Source organism: Botryllus schlosseri, chromosome 10 (assembly GCF_051294905.1).
Source record: "Botryllus schlosseri isolate E-star chromosome 10, Bs_hap1, whole genome shotgun sequence".
NCBI classification, from domain to species: Eukaryota; Metazoa; Chordata; class Ascidiacea; order Stolidobranchia; family Styelidae; genus Botryllus; species Botryllus schlosseri.
The window spans coordinates 23574073-23594330 of record NC_137245.1 but is presented as its reverse complement, the minus strand read 5'-3'; the positions used below and the strand labels follow the sequence as shown (position 1 = coordinate 23594330).

Below are 20258 nucleotides of genomic sequence, written 5' to 3'. Positions count from 1 at the left end.
CATAGCTGATATAGGTAAAATTTCGGATCCATTGAGGCACCTCTGAAAATTATTGAATAGCAATCAAATTTTACGCAGTGTGTTTTTCAACCAAAAGGAACATTTTGGCAGGGTAAGACCAACAACTTTCCAAAATTCGTTTTTTAAGGACCACCCTGTTGTACATTTAAAACTAACCACACATTGATTTGATGACAACGTTCACGCGTCAGAAACAGTGACGAAAATTTAGAAGCTGGTCGTACCCAAATTAGGTAGGGTTGCATTTAAAACAAACGGTGTTTTAAAACAGTTTGTTTAGGTTTTAAACCAGAGGTCTCAAACACGCGGCCTGCGGGCTGCATGCGGACCGCGAGAGCATTTTGTGCGACCCGCGACGGCATTTTGGAATTTCAAATATTCAACAATATATTCAAGTGCCATATATCTTTTTTAGATATAAGAACTTAAAGTTCACGCTAAAATTACTATAAAAATCACTGAAATCTCAACAAATTTCACTATCACATCACTTTTCGAAGCTATACCATGCGGTAGAAGATCAGCTATATTACATCACATTTTTAGTTCATGATGTTAAACATTACCCGTTGATGATTCGTGACTGAAAATTGTGATTTTGTTTGGTGCGACCTTCTCGTAAAATTATTTGATTTCAGATTGACTGGGTGATTAAATAAAAATGACTCGAGTTGAGTCGGGTCAAACGATATTATCAGAGAAGGACTTGCGACTCGGAACGGTTACTTGTAATCCTACAGACGCAACAATCTATGAAACTGTCATGGGAAATAGTAATATATCAAAAGGTCGTAGCTTGTGTTGCTTTGGGTATATAGCTATCTAATCAGGTCAGTATTATATGGCAACCATTGGTATTCTGTGACCCCCGTGACGTATAGTTGGTTACATGCTGGGTGTTGTTTGTTCTCTTTATCCATGTTGTTATCGGTGGCGGGTAAGGTAGTAATACGCTCTACAGCTGTAACACCAATGAATTCATCGCCGATTGGACATTTTTATTCCAGGGGTTCTTAACCAGGGTCCGTAGACCCCGTCGGGGTACGAAGCACCACATCACGGTGTACCAGCATTGTAGAATTAGGCCTACATGCTGTGGAATATTTTCTTGGCCAATTTATTCAACTGAAAAATAGTTTTCGCGCGATTTTCTGTAGATGAGCATTCTGATTTTAATATAGGTGCCATCAGAAATTGTGTTAAAAATGAACAGGGGCAACGAGAAATCTTATTGGAAGCACAAGGGGTACGATCGCTTGAAAGGTTAAGAAGCAATGCTATTACTATAACTCAATAATGATGATATTTAAGATGTTATTGATATGTTCCAATAATAATTAGGGCAAAATCTAATGCTGATTTAATTTGACTTTGGCGATGACAGTAACAATAGCCTATACTTATCACGACTTTATCAAAACCAGGATTAGGCTACACCGCTCAAATGCTCTGATATCAGATCAATTTTAAAATATTCTACATAAAATTGTGGCACGTCAAAGGTCCACTATAGCTGCAATATTATAACCCGACAGTTTTATGATATCATGATGCACCCTCTCGCATGATGATAACTCATTAATTAAAAAATTATGTTCGGCACAAAAACAATTTTATTCAAATATTTGAAAATGTGATTTTCAGTGTCAAGCGTGAATACAATAGTAAATTAGATTTCCACGATGTTCGTGGAATGCCTGTCTTCAAGGTCCCGTCAAATAAGGCCTACTTGGAAATTATACATTGAATATCCCGATATAGATGCTGCAGCCGCGACGTCATCAAAAACTAGGAAATTGGCCCGCGAGCGCATTTGAGTTTGAGACCTCTGTTTTAAACAGTGTTTTAAAAAAAGGCCTTTTTAAAAAAAATGTGTTTTTTTCAAGTTGTAAAATTATGCCATAATTGTGTAAATACTTTCCAAAAAACATGTCGTATGAGCCTGTGGACAATTACCACCAGATATAGCCGACGTATATCGATATGGGAAGGTTGGAACTCTCAAAATAGTCGGTTCAACAGTAATAGTACAGATATTTCGTCAAAGGAGCTATATATACCCTATATTTTCAATTGTCAATGTCAATCCACTATGGCGTCACAATTGATTATTCGTGACGTGATGGATTGAGAAAAATTACAAACATGTTTTAAATTAGGGCCTTGTTTTAAAATTGTTTGTTTTAAATTGATTTTTGTTTTAAATGAAACCCTAAAATGAGGGATGAAAGTTGGTTTTCCCGATTCTTAGAACTGGATGTAAATTTGAGTCTGTGAGCAGCGATCTGTTTGCTGATCATATACTTATGGTTTAACTCCAGGACACACAATGCTGACAGCATTATAACCATGTTACCTTTAAATACGCTTCTACAATATCTAAATATTATAAATGTAAATACTTCTAGACATACAAAGAACGAATCTATCTAATGCACTCCTGAATTGTGTTTTTTGGAGTACAGCACTAAAAGTAGTAAACTAGCTCGTATTGCCAATTTAAAATCATACTCGTTGTCCGAATTGAGTCATTTACGTTTCACTTTCTGTAATGTTTACCAATTGCAGCCTCCAAATCCAGTCAGTTTTGAAATATTTTCATCATTTCAAAACACCACAAAACTGCGATACAATGAAAAGATAGGAAGGTGTCGAAACGACTTGGAGTAGTCTTTGAAATAAGACACCCATCTTGGCCTAGGTGAAGTAGAGAAGAGGCATGCATACTGAATGAAAAGTAAAGCAGATAATATAAAAGGCAAGCGACAAAATGAGGTGACATGTGGCGGAAGGCGAGATCGATATGTTAGGTCAAGGGTCGGCAACCTACGGCCCGCGGGCCGGATCCGGCCCGTCATGCGAAATCGTCCGGCCCGCGGCATCATAAATAGTTATCACGAGAATACGGCCCGTCGTTTCTTATTGAGTTGAGTTAGCTCTGTGTAGGAAAATTGTAGCATTGTCACGACATAAGTATATTTACTAGTCTATTGTTACGGCATAAAACTGGCGCGTAGACGGTATAGGTCAGTGGTTCCCAACGTGGGCGATATTGCCCCCTGGGTGCGATTTGGCGGTCTAGGGGGGCGAAAATGACCAAGGGGGCGATAGGGGGCGAAAATGGACAAAGGGGTCGAAAATAGCGAAGGGGGCGATAGGGGGGCGATGGCGCGTTAAAACGGCTTAATTGGAGCCAATGCGGAGAAATGACTTTTTTTTTAAGTCAACCCACGAAAATTTAGCTGCAAAAGTGTAAAAGTTCGACATTGAGCCGAAAAGTTGACCTTTTCTTTAGTCAACCAACCGGCCATTACTGTTTGTGTGGAGCTTGAAAAGGGGCGATGAGCCGAAAAAGGTTGGAAACCACTAGTATAGGCCCACTAGGCCTACACAAACTGAGTCACCGACAGTTTCGCCATCTCTTACTAGAAACAGAAAACCTAGATGGCGATGTCCTGAATTTCTGCGATGTTCGCTCGCTAAGTCGAGGATTTATGGTTGCACGAGTGTGTAAGTTGAAAATAAAAACATTAACGCCACAGAATTTCGTGATCCGGGGTAGGTATCCTAAACTTGCTTTTTTTAGTAAATTCAACGTCACATCTGAACAAATTGAATTTGCAACTTAGGGGAAATAACAAGAAACAATTAATAACTGATACATGAGATGTGGAGGCATACTCGCATTTGAAAGAAAACTGCCACTTTGGGTTTGTAAATGGGACGTAAATTGGACAAAAAAATCATGCTTACTTTCCTACACTGGAAGAGAGCAAACCTCGTTGCAGCACTGTATTGGTTACTGCGATACGAAATTGAGTTACTAAATTTTCCTCACGCGTTTCCGACATTCGTTCTCTAGAAAATAAACTCAGGCTATTCAGTACTTCGTTTGATGTGGACGTCAATAACATTCCCACAAAATTTCAAATGGACTTTATTGAAATGCAAGGCCGGGACGAAGGAAAAATTTCATAAAATGGGCATATCGCGGCTTGACTTTCACAAAAAGTATCTCCTTGAAAGTGGTCCCAGCTTGACCAAACATGCAAAAGAGATGGCATCTATGTTTGGTAGCACGTACACATAATTAAACAATTGTTTTCAATAATGAAATTCACGTAGAGCAAACTAAGAGCAAACTAAGATCGCGCATGTCCGACGCCTATTTAGAAAAAGTTCAGTTTCTTGCTTCATCTGGCTTGGTACCACATGTTAAAAAAAAACTTTCAAAAAGAAAGCAGCATCAAGTGTCACATTGATCCTGTGTTGTTTAAGTGAGAATACACTTGCTCTTTTTGTGATTGGTATATGATTGAGATCGCAAAAATGTAGCGTAACATACTGCAGTGACAGTGAGTGTGAATTATAGTATGAAAAGTCCGCGGCCCGCCAACGAGTTGTGCATTCGACATTTGGCCCGTGACTAGCAAAAGGTTGCCGACCCTTGTGTTAGGTCGTGGTCCGGTCATCCTGAAGGCTGACTAGCATTTCAAAATGCATGGGCCGCGAGGTCGGGCTATCACGTCATCAATAAAATATAAATGGTAAGAATATTACTTATCATTATCATGTTGAAATGTATTAAGAAAAAGTCTAATCAGGTATCCACAGTAATTTGATCTTTAGTAGGCAATTTATCCGTATTTTTACGTTTCTTGAAGATTTCGCGGGTCGCACAAAACGGTGTTGCGGCCGCATGCGGGCGGGCCGACCCCTGCCCTAAACATAGAATGTGATACAATAAAGACTCCCTCTACAATCGATTGCATAGATCTGTTTTACTGAAGCTCATATGATGAGATGCTGCATAAAAATGATTGCTGCATGTATAGAAGCGAATAGAGTGCCAGTCGTTCCCAACCTTTTCCCACCCATGTACCATTTCGAGGTTTTACGCCGTGCTCGCGTACCACTTACATAAGTTACGCGTTCCGAAGGCGGTCAAAAATGTTTTCACCGTGTTGAGCTTCCAAAGGCAGCGAAACAGAATATAAAGTGCCCATTTTAAGGTGCAGTATGTGATTTCTAGTGGATCCGTTTGGAATTCTTGTGGTCAAACATATTAAGACGGAATTTGGTTAGGTAAGAATCCCAATGCTTGTTTTGGTTGTATTAAGGCACGCATCGAGTAGCTTTTCGGCTCAGCTCCAAACTAGCCGCCAGAACGTTACTTCAGTGCTGATCTACGGTATCTCAGTCTGATTTTGCTTTCAAGAAAGTCAGAAAAGAGGACAAATCGGATGTAGAGGACGTATGGTAACCCCACGTAAAACCCCTGTTGGCCGCACCCCAAACAGAGACGAAACTAAGAAGGAAAAAAGAAACCTGGAGTAACTATGGGCTCACTGTGTCCAACGACACACTGTAACCCTATTACCATCGGGGAGTGGCTGCAGCTGGGTGTAAAACCTCAGCTGTAGTCACAACATCCCACGGGGGAGGTTAGCTGTGGCCCTTCCGGACTCCTATAAAAATGGGCATCGTTTCTATAGACAACCTAATAATTGCATGGGGTGAACAGAAAATTTTAAATTTTTTTTTCAACTAATTTTAGCTAATGAATAAAAAACTTTCTTCTCCTGTAGCAATGCGGCTACTGGTTGGAATTGAACCAAATTTGGTGCGCAGGCTTTAATTAGGTAACCTAACAATTTTATCAAGTAGCCAGTACAATTTGAGTAAACAAGTCATTTTTGAACGCCCCGACTGGACATTTCAATATCGAAGAGGGTTTCAGCCAACATGCTACGATCAAGGTTTAATTGCCGCAGATATTCTGGCAGCCCACTTCCCGGAGTCACGTGCTGGCCGAAATCTTTGATGGGTGGAAATATCCATCACCGCAATGATTGTGCCTAAAAGTCCTGCACCAGCAGGTTGTACCTCCCTATTATAAGCAGCCCAACGACCGCAATCTCGTTCCCTCCTAATTTCGACACAATGCGAGTCATTTCTGTTGAGCTTTTTCTTATATTATGTGTTATGTTCTTGATCTTGTTCGAACAATTACTCAATACGACGAGGTTGCAATATGAAATCAGTATATATATTAACAGCAGAATAACTTTAAGGCAGCGACACGATCCAGAGTTCAGTTAAATGAAAGACCACGAGACAACAGAACACAGGGTATAAATACAAGCATGACACACGAGGAAATAATGATTGGCTGAAATTACTAATCCTATTAGAAAGAAAGAGTTCTACGACACCGAACGTAAATGCACGAACATAACAGTCCTCCCTTGTAAGTTAGAGGGTTGCCCACATTTACGGTCTATAGAAATCGGTGGGTTTCCTATTTCTAAGAGGATATCGTCTGCCCGACGATCGAGCAGGACTAACTGCAGGACGTTGTGCCCTATTCCTGACCAATGGTTGCTCAGCTTGGGACTGTTGAGGCTGAGCAACTTCCTGTGTGGCTGTATCATGACCAGTGGAAATCAAGCGTGGTTGGAGTTGGTTTTTGTGCCTCCTCCAATACCCATGATCTGTTTTTATGATGTACACAACACGCCCCAGTATTTCCGTCACCACGCCAGCAACCCACTTTGGTCCGCTTCGGTAACTTCGAGCGTAAACCGAGGAACCAATCTCGAAATGAGTGACTGATTGTCCAGGCGTAACGGGTTTCGATTTATCAAAGGGCGAGCACAAACTTAGCAAATTGCGCGGCTGTCGACCATGTAAAATCTCGGCAGGCGTTTTCCAGTCTATGCCCGGGTGCGGTGCACATCGGTACGTAGCGAGAAGTGTTTGGAGCGCGAAGTTGAGATCTTTTCCCCCGTCGCAATTTTTTATTAATCCAGCTTTTAAAGTCTGGACGAAACGCTCCGCTTCCCCGTTCGAGGCAGGGTGAAAAGAGGGTGATACGATATGGCTGATTGCCAAATTAGAACAAAACGTATCGAATTCATTCGATGTGAATTGCGGCCCGCCATCCGTAACAATTGTTATGGGCAAGCCTTCAATAGAGAAGACTTCCCTCAAAGCGTTGACCACACACAAGGTTGTGGTAGAACCGACATTCATTACTTTAACGAAAGGATATTTCGAATGCGCATCGACGATGACAAGAAACATTTTATTGTTTATTGGACCTGCGAAATCCAAGTGAATTCGTTCAAAGCTTTCAGAAGTTTTTGGCCATTCGCGATACTGACGATCAGGCGCTTTCATTACCTTACAGCAAGCGTCGCAACTCTTAACGAGATTTTCAATGTCGCGATTAATGCAAGGCCATGCGATGTAACGTCGAGCCATCTGCTTCATTTTCGCGATACCCCAATGTCCTTCGTGCAACAATGACAAGACTCGCGAGCGAAGTGACTGCGGAATTACTACGCGCTGAAAACCATCAATATTGAGCATGACTATGTCTTCGTGCAGAGAAAGCGAATGTTTGCGAGTCGAAAACCAAGAAAAATCATCAATGTGCATCTTTGGATTCCAATTACCATGAGTCACAGATAATTTCACTAGTTTCATGGTTTTGTCCTTCAGCGTCGCGTCGCGAATTTCATTGCGAGTTAACGGTAAGCCATCGAATACCATATTAATAGCGTGAACGATCTCCGCGTTTTCACGAATTTCCAGTTCGTCAAACTCAGGGTCTGGACCCTTTGGTAGGCGAGATAAACCGTCGGCGTTTCCGTGCTGATTAGTCGGTTTATAGCGAATATCGTATTGGTAAGCCATGAGCGTTAGTGCCCATCGCTGTAAGCGTTGCGCTGTAATCACGGGAATTTTCTTGTCCGGCGAGAAAATAGCTAAAAGCGGTTTGTGGTCCGTTACGAGCGTAAATTTTCCACCATACAAGAATTGACGAAATTTAGTGACTCCGTAAATGATTGACAGAGCTTCCTTCTCTATTTGAGAGTAGGATTTTTGCGAATCCGAAAGCGTTTTCGATGCGTGCGCGATCGGTCTCTCTTCGCCATTGTGCTCGATTGAGAGGACAGCGCCGATTCCGAATTGAGAAGCATCAGTTGACAAAATGAGCTGCTTGTTTACATCATAATGAGCTAACTGCGTAGCGTCGATTACGTCGTTTTTGAGAATGCGAAAAGCTGCGTCACAGTCCGCATTCCAAATGAATTCCACGTCTTTTTGAAGAAGACGGTACAAGGCAGCGGCTTTATTCGTGAAATTAGGAATAAACGCGCGATAATAATTGACTTTGCCCAGGAATGCCTGTAGCTGGCGAACATCCTTAGGTTTAGGCAACTGTTTGATTGCTTCAACGGATTTGTGAGACGGGCTTTTGCCGTCCTTGTCGATTATATGACCAAGGTACTCGATACTACTTTTGAAAAATTCACATTTCGCGAAATTGACGGTGAAACCGTATTCGGTGAGGCGCTCAAAGAGTAGCGATAAGTTGCGAAAATGATCGCGTTCATCAATGCCAGTAACGATTATGTCATCGATAAAACTAGCAACACCGGGTAAGCCGGCGATCATGGCATCAATACAGCGTTGAAAATTTGCGGGACTAGATGCGACTCCGAAACACATGCGTCGATAACGGAATAGACCGAATTGCGTGTTGATGACACACAAATTCATCGCATCATCATCTAATTCTAGCTGAAAATAAGCATCGGCAAGATCAATTTTCGTGAAAATACAACCACCCTGTAACTTGTGAAGGATTTCATCCAAGGAGGGCAGGGGATGTTGATCTATCTGAATTTGTTGATTCAATGCTTTGAAGTCACCACAAATGCGTACTGATCCATTTGATTTAGTGACGGCAACAATTGGTGCTGCCCAATCACTGTAATTGATTGGTTCGAGGATACCTTGATTGACTAATCTATCCAATTCGGTTTGAACAGCGATTTGCCTTGCGAAAGGCAAAGGGCGTGGCTTGTTGAATACGGGCTTGGCATTAGGTTTCAAGTGAATTGTCACCTTTGTCTTGGTGCATCGTCCTAATACATTAGAGAAAACGGAGGGAAATTTGGACTGAAAAGATACCAATTTGTCGTTCGAATCAGAAATGTCAATAGTATTACCTGATTGCGATTTGACCATCTGCGAGGAAATTGCATCCAAAGCAGACGTTCCCTTAGCGGTCATGGAGAAAGCATCGCTCCAATCGAGACCAAAAATGTTTTGCCCACGGTGTTCGTCGAGAACTACCAATTTTAAGCCAACTCGAACTTCAGAACCCACCTGCACGGTTACAGTGCAAATACCTTTCACTTTCAGTGGCTTGTCGCCATACGCTACGAAAGAGCAATGGTATGCTGAGAGTTTCGGAGAGCCCAAAGTTTTGTACCCAGTCAATCCCACCATGGCGGAGGGTGCACCAGTGTCCCACTGTGTCGGCAACGGAATGCCGTTGATGCTGGAGTTGATCCAGAGCTGGTTTCCTACGCGTCGATATAGTTGATCGATGTCGAAGGAGAGGAGCGGCACTGAGCAGAAATTGACGGATGTGACCTGTTGCGTGATACTAGGTTTGGACATGCACACAGGTTTGATATGGCATTTACGACCACATTTCTGACATACTGAATGTCGATATTGACAGTCTTTTCTCTGGTGATCGATGAAACAGCGGCTGCAGGATTTCAGTCTTTCCGGGAAGTTGCCTTGGATGGATTTGGAAGGTTTATTCCCCTTCTGATAACTTCCCGTCATTTTATTGACGATGGAAGTATCTTTACCGTTACTCTCGCCCTGGATAACCCTATCAGTTTCCAGCGTTCTCACGTATGTTGCAGCTACTTTGAGAACGTCGTCGAGGGATGGATTGGTTTGTGTTAGACAATGCCGTCTCACATCCGCGTGCGGCGTTTCTTTAATGATGAGATCGCGCATTAGCTCATCAACGTAGCTTTGATCACAGCCATCTCTTGAGCATATGAAGTTGCAATCCTTGGAGATTCCGCGTAGAGTAGCGATCCAATCGGCGTACGATTGCCCCGGTTGCATTTTGCAATTGTAAAATTCGTACCTGGCTGCTTGCACATGAATTGAGTCCTTGAAGTGTGTAGACAATTTCTCAGTCAACGTGTCGAAAGTTTGCGCGCTGACATCAGCAGCACCAAACAAATTACGTAGGAGCGAGTACGTTTCAGGTCCAACCCATGAGAGTAGACACGCTCTTTTCTTCTCCATGTTGGAAATGCCGTAAATTGCTAGGTGATGGTTGAATCGTTGCAGATACTGGTCCCATTTCTCCTTTGATTTTACAAATGAATCAGACTTGGGAGCGGTAGCTTCAGATGTTGAAGCACCGGGATTCAACCTCAGCGTTAACTGCGCCATTTCTTCCTTGTGCTGAGCATTTTGTTGCTGCATCATCATCTCTTGCTGCTTCGCTTGTTGCTTCAAATCTTCTTTGTGCTGTGCCATCTCTTCTTTGTGCTGCGCGCGTTGCTCCGCCATCATTTCCTGCTGCTTCTCGAGCAGCTTCAGTATACCTGAATCCATGCTTTATCTTCGTCGCAGCAATAACTATGAATCCGACTTCTGACACCAATTGTTATGTTCTTGATCTTGTTCGAACAATAACTCAATACGACGAGGATGCAATATGAAATCAGTATATATTAACAGCAGAATGACTTTAAGACAGGCGACACGATCCAGAGTGCAGTTAAATGAAAGACCACGAGACAACAGAACACAGGGTATAAATACAAGCATGACACACGAGGAAATAATGATTGGCTGAAATTACTAATCCTATTAGAAAGAAAGAGTTCTACGACACCGAACGTAAATGCACGAACATAACATTATGTTTATGAGAAGGGGTGGGAGTATATATACCCAATGGTCCATACCAGCATCAACAAATCTGGTGACACTAAAACGCGCGCGGCCCGAAAAAAGATTTCACGTTGAATGAAGCTGCCGCAAAATGTGTTTCATGTTGATTTACGAAGAACTTTGGGCCCCGTTCGAGCTTACCCTACAGAATTAATAAGCATGGTCATTTTAGCACTGCGTATTATTAATATTATTATTATTTATTACTAAAATCTGCGTATAATTATATTGCTGGTTGTTGCAACTGGCATAGCATAACACCCGCGCTCGATACCAAACTGCTGTATCACTTGAGCTACACACATATGCATACTTAAACCAGATTTTTGTTTGCAACACTTCGGCAAGTCGTTTCGAGACGTCACCTCAAAACGAATTGTCTCCGAGGTGACTTCACCGTGTCAATGTTCCTAAAAACGCTAATCAGCTGCTGCGTAAACGCATAATTGCCTGGAACAGCCGGTCGGTCGTTCACTGACTCACAATGTAAAATAACCCATAATGAATTATAATGCGCTGATTTTATTTTCAATTCAGATTGAATTTTTTTCTTGGGCGCAGCTTAGATTTTCTGTGCACAGAGACCATTTCAGCAGTGCGTAATTGCGCACGCGTGAAGCTTAGAGTGCAACATGGGAATGGCAGTGTGGGTGAATCTTCTTGGACCCGGATGAATGCTTAGCTTAGTGCTTACTGTTTGCGCCTGTCGACCACCGAGATCGAATGTGATATTGTTCCAATAACGAGGAACAATAACCAATTGAATAATGTACTTCTATGTTGATGTTATGTAGCCTGCATTCATATATCCGTTACTAGGAGGAAATCGTATTTACAGTCTTAAATAAGCAAAGACCATCAAGAATTGCGCGAGGAAAACCAGCGTTTCGAATAAGGTAGGGTATTACGTCGATTGAGTTTTCCACTTTGCGGTCCGTGAGGCTATATCCTAATCCTTTTATGCACCCTGCTTTGCTCACAGTTTTGGAACGCTCTGTGCTACAGGCATATTCGTTACTTACACACGAACACTATCCAGACTGGTGCTAACCAATATCGGCTGAATTCATAAAATCGTTACAATTCACCACACGCGCTACTGAACAGTTTTATTAATTTCATTATTAATTGAAGGCTTATTAATCCTGGTCCCAGTTTTCGAAGTTCATATAACTGGAACCGCATGCATCAAATGGTTGGTGAAAGCGAAAACGTTTTATCAGAGTGTACTCACTCAGAGTGAGAGTGAGTACACTCTGGTTTTATCGGTTCGAGATAGTCAAGATTATTGCTGCTTTACGCTATAGCCGTAAGGTATAATCGTACTGGTATAAACATAAATGCAAGGACTCGTAACTCGTGAGAGGCTAGAGCTGACAATTCAGGTTCTTACGTTCGTTGTACTGAATAGCGAAATGGATATCCACGAGGGTTTGGATATTGAGGTTGCTTTGGAGGCAGCAGGTAATTGGGGTCGGTTTCAAAAATATATGCTGATCTTGTCATTTGTCTCCGCTGTTCCCAACGCATTCGCTGCTATCAATGTTTTATTTTCCCAATATGAACCTTATCACCACTGCAGTTATCCGGCGGAATATGTCAACAAATCAACCAACGTGAATGTGAGTATAAAATTGCTGTTGCAAGGACATAAATATATGAAATTATATAGCTAGTGATCAGTAACGTGGCAACACAGGTTTCAACTCAAGATATCGTTTCGACAATCATTCCTCTGGAGCTGAATGACAAAAATATATGGGTGAAAAGTCAATGTAAAATCTACGACAGAAATTACAGTGAATATCCAGTACTGGCATGGCCGCAATATTTCAAAAGCGACAATAGTTCGACCGCGATAAATTGTAACAATGGAATAACGTGGATTTTGTCAGATACTGAAAGAACTGCTGTTATGGATGTAAGTCAGCTGATGTGTTAACCTCTGCTATTCGTATGGGCATACACATGTCGGTGATCTTTGAACAATGACAGTTCTCCATGATTTGCGATGACGATTGGAAAGCACCTGTCGCAGTTTCTATGTACCAAGTGGGAATGATGGTCGCACCATTTTCGGGAGTATTGGGCGATTGGTAAAGAATATGTATTTCTCATAAAGATACCGTAGTGATTATGATAGTATATGTCAAGTGTGCTTTGCTCTACGTGTTTATAGCTATAGAAACGATTAGCGTTAAATTTGAGTGACGGGGCTCACCCATACAAAGCGATTTACGCTATTAACCATTCCTCGACGTTTCGACACCCTCCATTCTGTTTGTGACATCACATTGTATCTTGTGTAGGCTTATATCGCATTGTGCATTGTGAGTATTAAGCGAACGAAAATAACAGAGCCGCTGACTATATGATAATTGGGCTATTTTTTACCTAAAAAACGGAAGATGTTGACCTAAAAGTGCCGAGATGGCTCCAAGCAAACAAACTAAGTTTGAATGCAGATAAGACCGAGATGCTCGTTTTAAATAATGCCAGTCATAATTTCACTGTGAACATCAATCATAAACAAATTTCAATATGTGACTCAGCAAAATATCTCGGCGTCACCATTGATTCCAAATTGTCTTGGAAGCAGCATATTGAATGCACAATATCAAAACTAGCTCGGTGTGTGGGAATAATGACCCGTCTCCAATCTTTGGTTTCCAGATCAGTACTACGAACCATCTACTTCTCTCTTTTCCACTCTCATCTGCAATATGGAATCGTAGTATGGGGAAATGCATGCACAACATTTTTGTGCAGAATTCGAACCCTGCAAAACCGTGCGATACGGTTGATCTCATCTGTACCTTTACGTACCAATTTATCGCCTTACTACCGTAAGCATCGAATTTTGCGAGTTGATGAACTATATCGCTTCGAAGTATCAAAAGTTGTTCACAAATATTTTTCCAATAGTCTGCCTCCTGTGTTTGATGACTTTTTCATACCTGCTAAACATGTCCATTCCCATTACACGAGATCCTCGTCTAAAGGAAACATCTACTTACCCCCACCCAATAGCAACCTAACTAAGAGATCTATCGACTACTCGGGACCTATCATCTGGAATGCATTACCACCACATATCCGTGAATTGCCTTATAATAGATTCAAAAAAGCCCTACTTGACCACCTCTTGTCGTTACACTAACACTGTTGCCCTACCTCGCCCAGACATTGCTTCATTGATCATTGCTACCATTGTTTGATTTTTTTTCTATTTTCCTTTCTTAACTAAACATTTTTTACAGCCAGACTGTTCAGAGTCAAGTGTACCTGTTTGATGCTGGTGTGATCAGACTAGATGACCTTCACGGTCTTATCGATCATTCCTATCTAATACCGAATACTGTGCACGCATATTTTCTGTACCACCATCACTGCCGTTTGTTATGTATTTTGGTTCGATGAAAATAAAGACTCTCTCTCTCTCTCTCTCTCTAAAAAATCAAAATTCGGACATTTTTTACCTTAAAAATATTTTACATGAAAAAACTTTATTTTAACGAAATCTGGCCCTGTGAAGAATTCCAGTAGTTACATTACGCATTATGGTAGAAAAAAAAATATGTAGTACAACGAAAGATACTTGCCTACATTCTCGGGTAGAAAGTGTCTTTACTAAGTAACTTGCCAAGAATGGAGAAAGAACGTTCAACAGCAGCAGTTGTTGGCTGACAACACCGAAGTTGTGCGTAGACTGCTGCTGACAAACCGTGTTAGGGTTACCATACGTCCTTTTTTTGGAGGATTTGTCCTCCTTTTTCGGGTTTTTGAAAATTTCCTCCGAGGACGCCTAAATGGACTGTACTCCTTTTTGGCAATTCGTCTTCAATTACAGCTTTTAGAGCTAAGATATTGCATAGAATCGAGTGAAAATGGGCATAGATGACGCTAAATAGGAAATTCGTGGTTCGAACGAAAGTGAAGACCTTATTTTTAGTCAACCAACCACAATGTTGTGTAAAATTACCTTTTTTCCGGATTTTACTTCAGTATTTAAAGTTTGAAAATTTTGAAAAAGTGTCCTCTTTTCCCGATTCTAAAATATGGTAACGCTAGTGTTGCTTCATTCTGGCAATGGTGTCTACATCACGATTTTTCATCATGCGTTTCTTGATATAAGAACCATGCAATGCCCACTTAGTCTTGCTTCAGTTGGGATATTGCGGTACGTTCTGCATAACACCATGTCAACCAATTTGTTTCATTTGAATGTTTATGACTCACAATGAGCAGACAATGGGCCGTCGACAACGGTAGGCCTATAAAGTAGGCTACAAGCTGTAAAATGTCAAATGATAAGTTCACCCACAGTGCAAAATCTACGATACAAACAAAATGCCGGTTGTAAAACTAAACTTTGTAAAAAATTTGACATTTTTTGACCTAACGCTACAATTTTGACCTAATTTTGACTTTTTTTGACGTGTCAAAAAAAAATCGCCCTAATGATAATCACCTGACGTTATCGTACATGCTGCATCACAGCTATACGTTAATAAAGACAATTAATTCCGAATGGAATTTCGGAGTATTGCACCAAACTTCATTCCGCAGAATGGACTGCTGGTCGCGCTCTCGTGTATAATTAGGCACTAATTATATTTATTTAAGTACACTAGTACAATACATTCAAAGGTACGGTCGCAGACCAATATTCATCATTTCCTGCGTGCTACAAGTAACGGCTCAAGCGATCTGTGCGCTGTCTTGGAATTACATTGTGTACTGCATCGCGATCGTCTTGGTTGGTGTATTCGGACTCACGAATTATCTTTTATGTTTCGTACTCGGTAATACACAGATGATGCAGTTCATGCTAGTAACTGAAGCGGCAATTTTAATAAACACCACCACTTGTACTTACAGTGACTGAAGTGACGGGATATAGATGGCGTAATTTCATCACCATTTCATCTTTCTTCGGATTCAGTGCTGGATACTGCAGCGTCGCCTTATTCGCGTACGCTTTCCCAAAGTGGCGAATTTTTCTTGGTGTTATGAGCGCCGCAGGAGCTTTACTGTATTTTCCTTGCTGTTGGTGAGCATTTAAAACATAATATAGCCTAGTATAGCAAATTGGGGCAAATAAAGTGTAGCTAGTGCCACGGCTTCAAGATTCGATCATTGGGTAAAATAATATGAATGGCGTCTTACCCCCTCGTTATATATAGGCTACGTTCATGTCACGGAGTTTGATGTCGTGCATTAAATACGACTTTCATCGATCATTTTTAATAACCTATTTCAATCAGTTACATGTACCGTTCACCATACGCAACCTACTCTCGTCATCGCAATTGTCCACCGCCGTCGCTGAGTTCGTGATAAGTTGTAATAAGTTCATTTAGATACTGCTTGATTTGAATTTCCTGACGACCGTGGTGCACAAGGCCATGAATGGCGAAAAGCACAACTCATGTTTGTGATAATAATAATAAAAAAGCACCACTCATGTTTGTGATAATAATAATAAGGTTGCTCCCCGGATTTTGTGTGTATTGACCAGTTTCTTACTGTGAATAAAGAATATAATAATAATGCCACGGAGTTGCGAACAGTGTGTGTGATGTCGTGAATTCTTAAGGTTCTTTCCGGAGTCGCCACGTTGGTTGGCCCAAAAGGGGAGAAGTGATGACGCGATAAGATATCTCCGTGTGATCGCGAAACAAAATGACAGAGAGGAGCGCTTAGAAAAAGCTCTGAAGGTAAATTTCAATAACTCTTTCCCTAACACATTGTACTTACTGCCCTGAAACTTTCTGCAGAATGCGCATAGTTGCGTCACGTGTAAAGGAAATGTGCCGTCCACAGGTATCACGGAGACTACCCGAGTACTTTTCAAAAGTGGAATAGCTACCAGATTTTGCACGGTTGTGTATGGGTGGTGGGTAACGATAAATTTATGTATGCCAGCGGGCGCATTGTTGTTCGTTAGTAAGCAACAGTATTTTCACAACAGGCTCATCACTTCATCAGTATACTTCGCATTCACGATTTACTCGGCCGACTTCAGCGATGACCGATTTCTCAATTGCTTATTCGGAGGTTTGGCTGAGACTCCGGCATACGTACTCGTTTTGCCGTTAATGAAGTATTTTGGGAGGCCACGAACAGTCCTATTGTTGATGATTATTTGCGGCATTTCAAGCATTTCTCTGCCGTTTCTACCATCAGGTAAGGATGTAACGCAAAGTGTCGCTTTGGCTATCGAAATAAGCGCCCGAACTGTATAAAACTTATCTATTTCGAATGTCTTAAATAGAGTTTGGCATTATGGCATTTCGATGAATATTCCCCAATGCAGTGATATAGGTTTCGGGAAATGGAAATAGCGTCCATTAAGTTAGTGTTAGGATAAAATATATACCCTTGCCTAATCTTACTTGCATTTCCAATGCCTATTTTACAGAACTGCCATTGACATCAACCATTTTCGCAATACTGGGAAAGGCATCCATTTCAGCAGTCTTTTTCACCTGGTATTTGATGTCAACCGAAATAGTTCCTACCCTGCAGAGAAGTGCAGCCATCAGCATTTGTTCCGCAGTCGCGCGCATTGGATCATTCGGCACGCCGTATTTGATGTATACTAGTACGTCCCTCGTTATTGATGAGTAGCCTATATTCTCGACAACGAAACGCTATATCTCGACTTGCAGGAAAGTACAATTATTTCGCTCCGAACGTATTCATGGGAGTCGCAACCATAATTTCTGGTATACTTGGAGTTATGTATGTTCCTGAAACTCTCGGTGTTGCCATGCCCGATACTGTTGAAGAGGCAAGACAAAACAAAAGGTAAAAAAGAAGTATTTGTTTCATAGGCGATAACTATAGCAATCATATTGCTATTTACAATACGTATCGTGTAACCCAAGTGATGCAGAGCAGCCGAATTGAATTGGTTGAGATCTCAAGTCTGACCGAAGTCAAAATAAGTCAGTCTGAATCGAAGTGGATGAATCGAACGTATGGGCTAGGTGTAAATGACCGCAGTATAGCCAAGCCAACGGCCAAAGGCAAACATTTTCACTCTGAGAAACAATTTGTTTGCGCTATCTACGCTATACTTCTTTCAAATTCAAGGTGAACACGTCGGACGGGGGTCGTAAAATCTAGTTTCCTAATTCGACGTGGGCGCCATTCATGGCCCTAGCCTACATAACGATGGAATTTCGAAATTGAGATTGACAAGTAAACAAACTTTTGATAACCACGAGGTAGATGACCATCAGGTCAAAAAATCAGATTTCACATTCGTATAAGTATGATTCAGGTCAGATCATGTTATAGAAATTTATCATCACGCAGAGGAGATTTCTATGTATACCATGATTTCAGATTTTACCGGTGGCATCTTTTCAAATCATTTCCGAAGACGACATCTCATACCCGACAAAAGATTCCCGCCTCCCAAGAAGAAAAAGAATCGATTTTGGACTAATGTATTTTGGTGACAACAGGATATGGAATATGTCGCTAAATTGCTATAGCATATAATATGCGTCCCGAATATCGTCCAGATAGTGCTGTATGGGTAACAGGGTTGCCAGATTGGTTCTTTTAGAGGCAGTTGGCTCAAAAAAGTTTGTTCGGTTCCTTGGCTCTTTTTAGTTTCAATATTTGGCTCCGTTTGGCAGCAGTTGGCATATACTATCAAATTAGCTTTTTAAATAAACGCCTTTCGGAAATTGATACTGAAAAGTCTTATTACTATTATTTAGACATGATGTCGCAGAATTTCACCCTCGCCATGGGCCAATGCTTGTGGAGAGAATATTCTCCCTTGTCACTTCAGTGAAAACGACGACAAGAGTCCGAATGCAGCCACAACTTCTGGATGCTATCGTCAGGATAAGAGAAAACGTTATGCTTTCAAACAAGCGTTGCAGGAATTTTCAAGTATCCCCAAAAATGCTACAAAATTTCACAGCTGACAATGTTTATACCAATGCCAAAGATTGGAGTCGAAACACTGTAGATGAGTGGTTCTCAACCTTTTTGTCTTCGCAGATCCCTTCTGCACCGTCACCGACCCCGCGGACCACTCCCCCCGACTTTTAGTACAAATTTAGATCAATTATCGTGCAAGCGCCATCTGTCTTGTGTACATTAGGGCTGTTCAAAAATAACTTTTTTTTCCGGATTCCAGCCATTCACTGATTAAATTGTCAGGTTACCCTAAAAAACGCTGCACACCAAATTTGGTTCAATTCTAACAAGTATAGGGCTCCGCGGATCCAATTAAAAATTTTAATTTATACAGGAAAATTAAAAAAAAATTCCAAATTTTTCTGTCAACCCCATGAAATTGTTGAGCTGTCTTCAGAGACGATGCAAAACAAATTTGAGTGAATTCCAACTAGTAGAAGCGGAGTTATTGGAGTTTTTCGTTGATAATCATCGGATTATCAACTGATCAAGGATAATCCGAGAATTATCAACGGAAAACTCAACTCAAACATACATTCCGTTCCAGTTATATGTAACTAGGTGCCATAAGCGTTGAACCGATGATGATCTCGAGAGTTCCAACCATTCCATATCGTATACCTCGAATGTATCTAGTGCAAGTCGCCCCAAGGCTCATATTTGTTGTTGTTGTATTTTTTCGTAAGAATTTCGACAATTATGACATAATTATACAAACTTTGAAAAATAAACCATTTTTTTTGAAATAGCATTTTTTAAAAACACTGTTCAAAACATGCTTTAAAAACTGCTTTCAAACACCCCATGTTTTAAATTCAACCCAAATCCTGAGCATACTGAATTCGTTATGGTAGGCCAGAGGGTTACCAACGCGGTGCCCGCCGGCGCCAGGTCTTCCGTAAGGACCAGATGAGTCACCCTTGGTGGCAGTAGCAAATATTCAAATTAGAGCTTTTAATCTCGAAGGGCAGAAGGGTTTCCTGTAAACAGCCGCAGTTAACATTTGTCACACGATCCGAAGGAACGATCAGGGAACGTTGCCGTCTTCGTCGTACCTGTGGAATCCGAAAGGGTTAATATTCCCGAGCCTCGAAGCGGAGATTGGTGCTTCGGCACCCAGTGTGGTAACGCGACTGAACTAGTCCTGGGAAGAAATATATCAGTTCCGAAGAAGTAGATCTTGGTTTCAAAATATTGGATAACCATGCAGCCTACCTTCCACGAGGCGCCATACGAACTTGGAATTTATTTGTGGTTTGTTAAACCCGCATCGTTACACCACATCGATACGTTTGTCGCTGAAGTGATAAGGACCGATCCTGTATGGGAATATTTTTCGTCTCAAGAACCGTATACTCCTTACAAATTTCTTCTGTATTAACTTACTAAGCGGTATAATTCGTGGGAGATGTATACGCGTGCGGTTTGTTTGTTACATGTTTAATTGATATCTAGTTGAACGAATTAGATAAGTTTTGACTTTTTAGTGGGGGATTTTG

The 20258-nt window shown here is 41.3% G+C and overlaps 1 protein-coding gene across 1 annotated transcript; it reads left to right on the top strand.

Moving 5' to 3' along the window:
• The first annotated feature begins 12079 nt into the window (after positions 1-12079).
• LOC145448701 (organic cation/carnitine transporter 2-like) lies at positions 12080-19766 on the top strand. The gene is made up of 11 exons (XM_080327166.1): positions 12080-12434; positions 12512-12733; positions 12808-12908; positions 15463-15617; positions 15694-15865; positions 16412-16532; positions 16593-16711; positions 16787-17001; positions 17237-17419; positions 17487-17625; positions 18169-19766. Exons 1-11 carry the CDS (start codon positions 12153-12155, stop codon positions 18269-18271), a joined length of 1812 nt encoding a protein of 603 aa, XP_080183292.1. The 5' UTR covers positions 12080-12152; the 3' UTR covers positions 18272-19766.
• Positions 19767-20258: the final 492 nt, after the last annotated feature.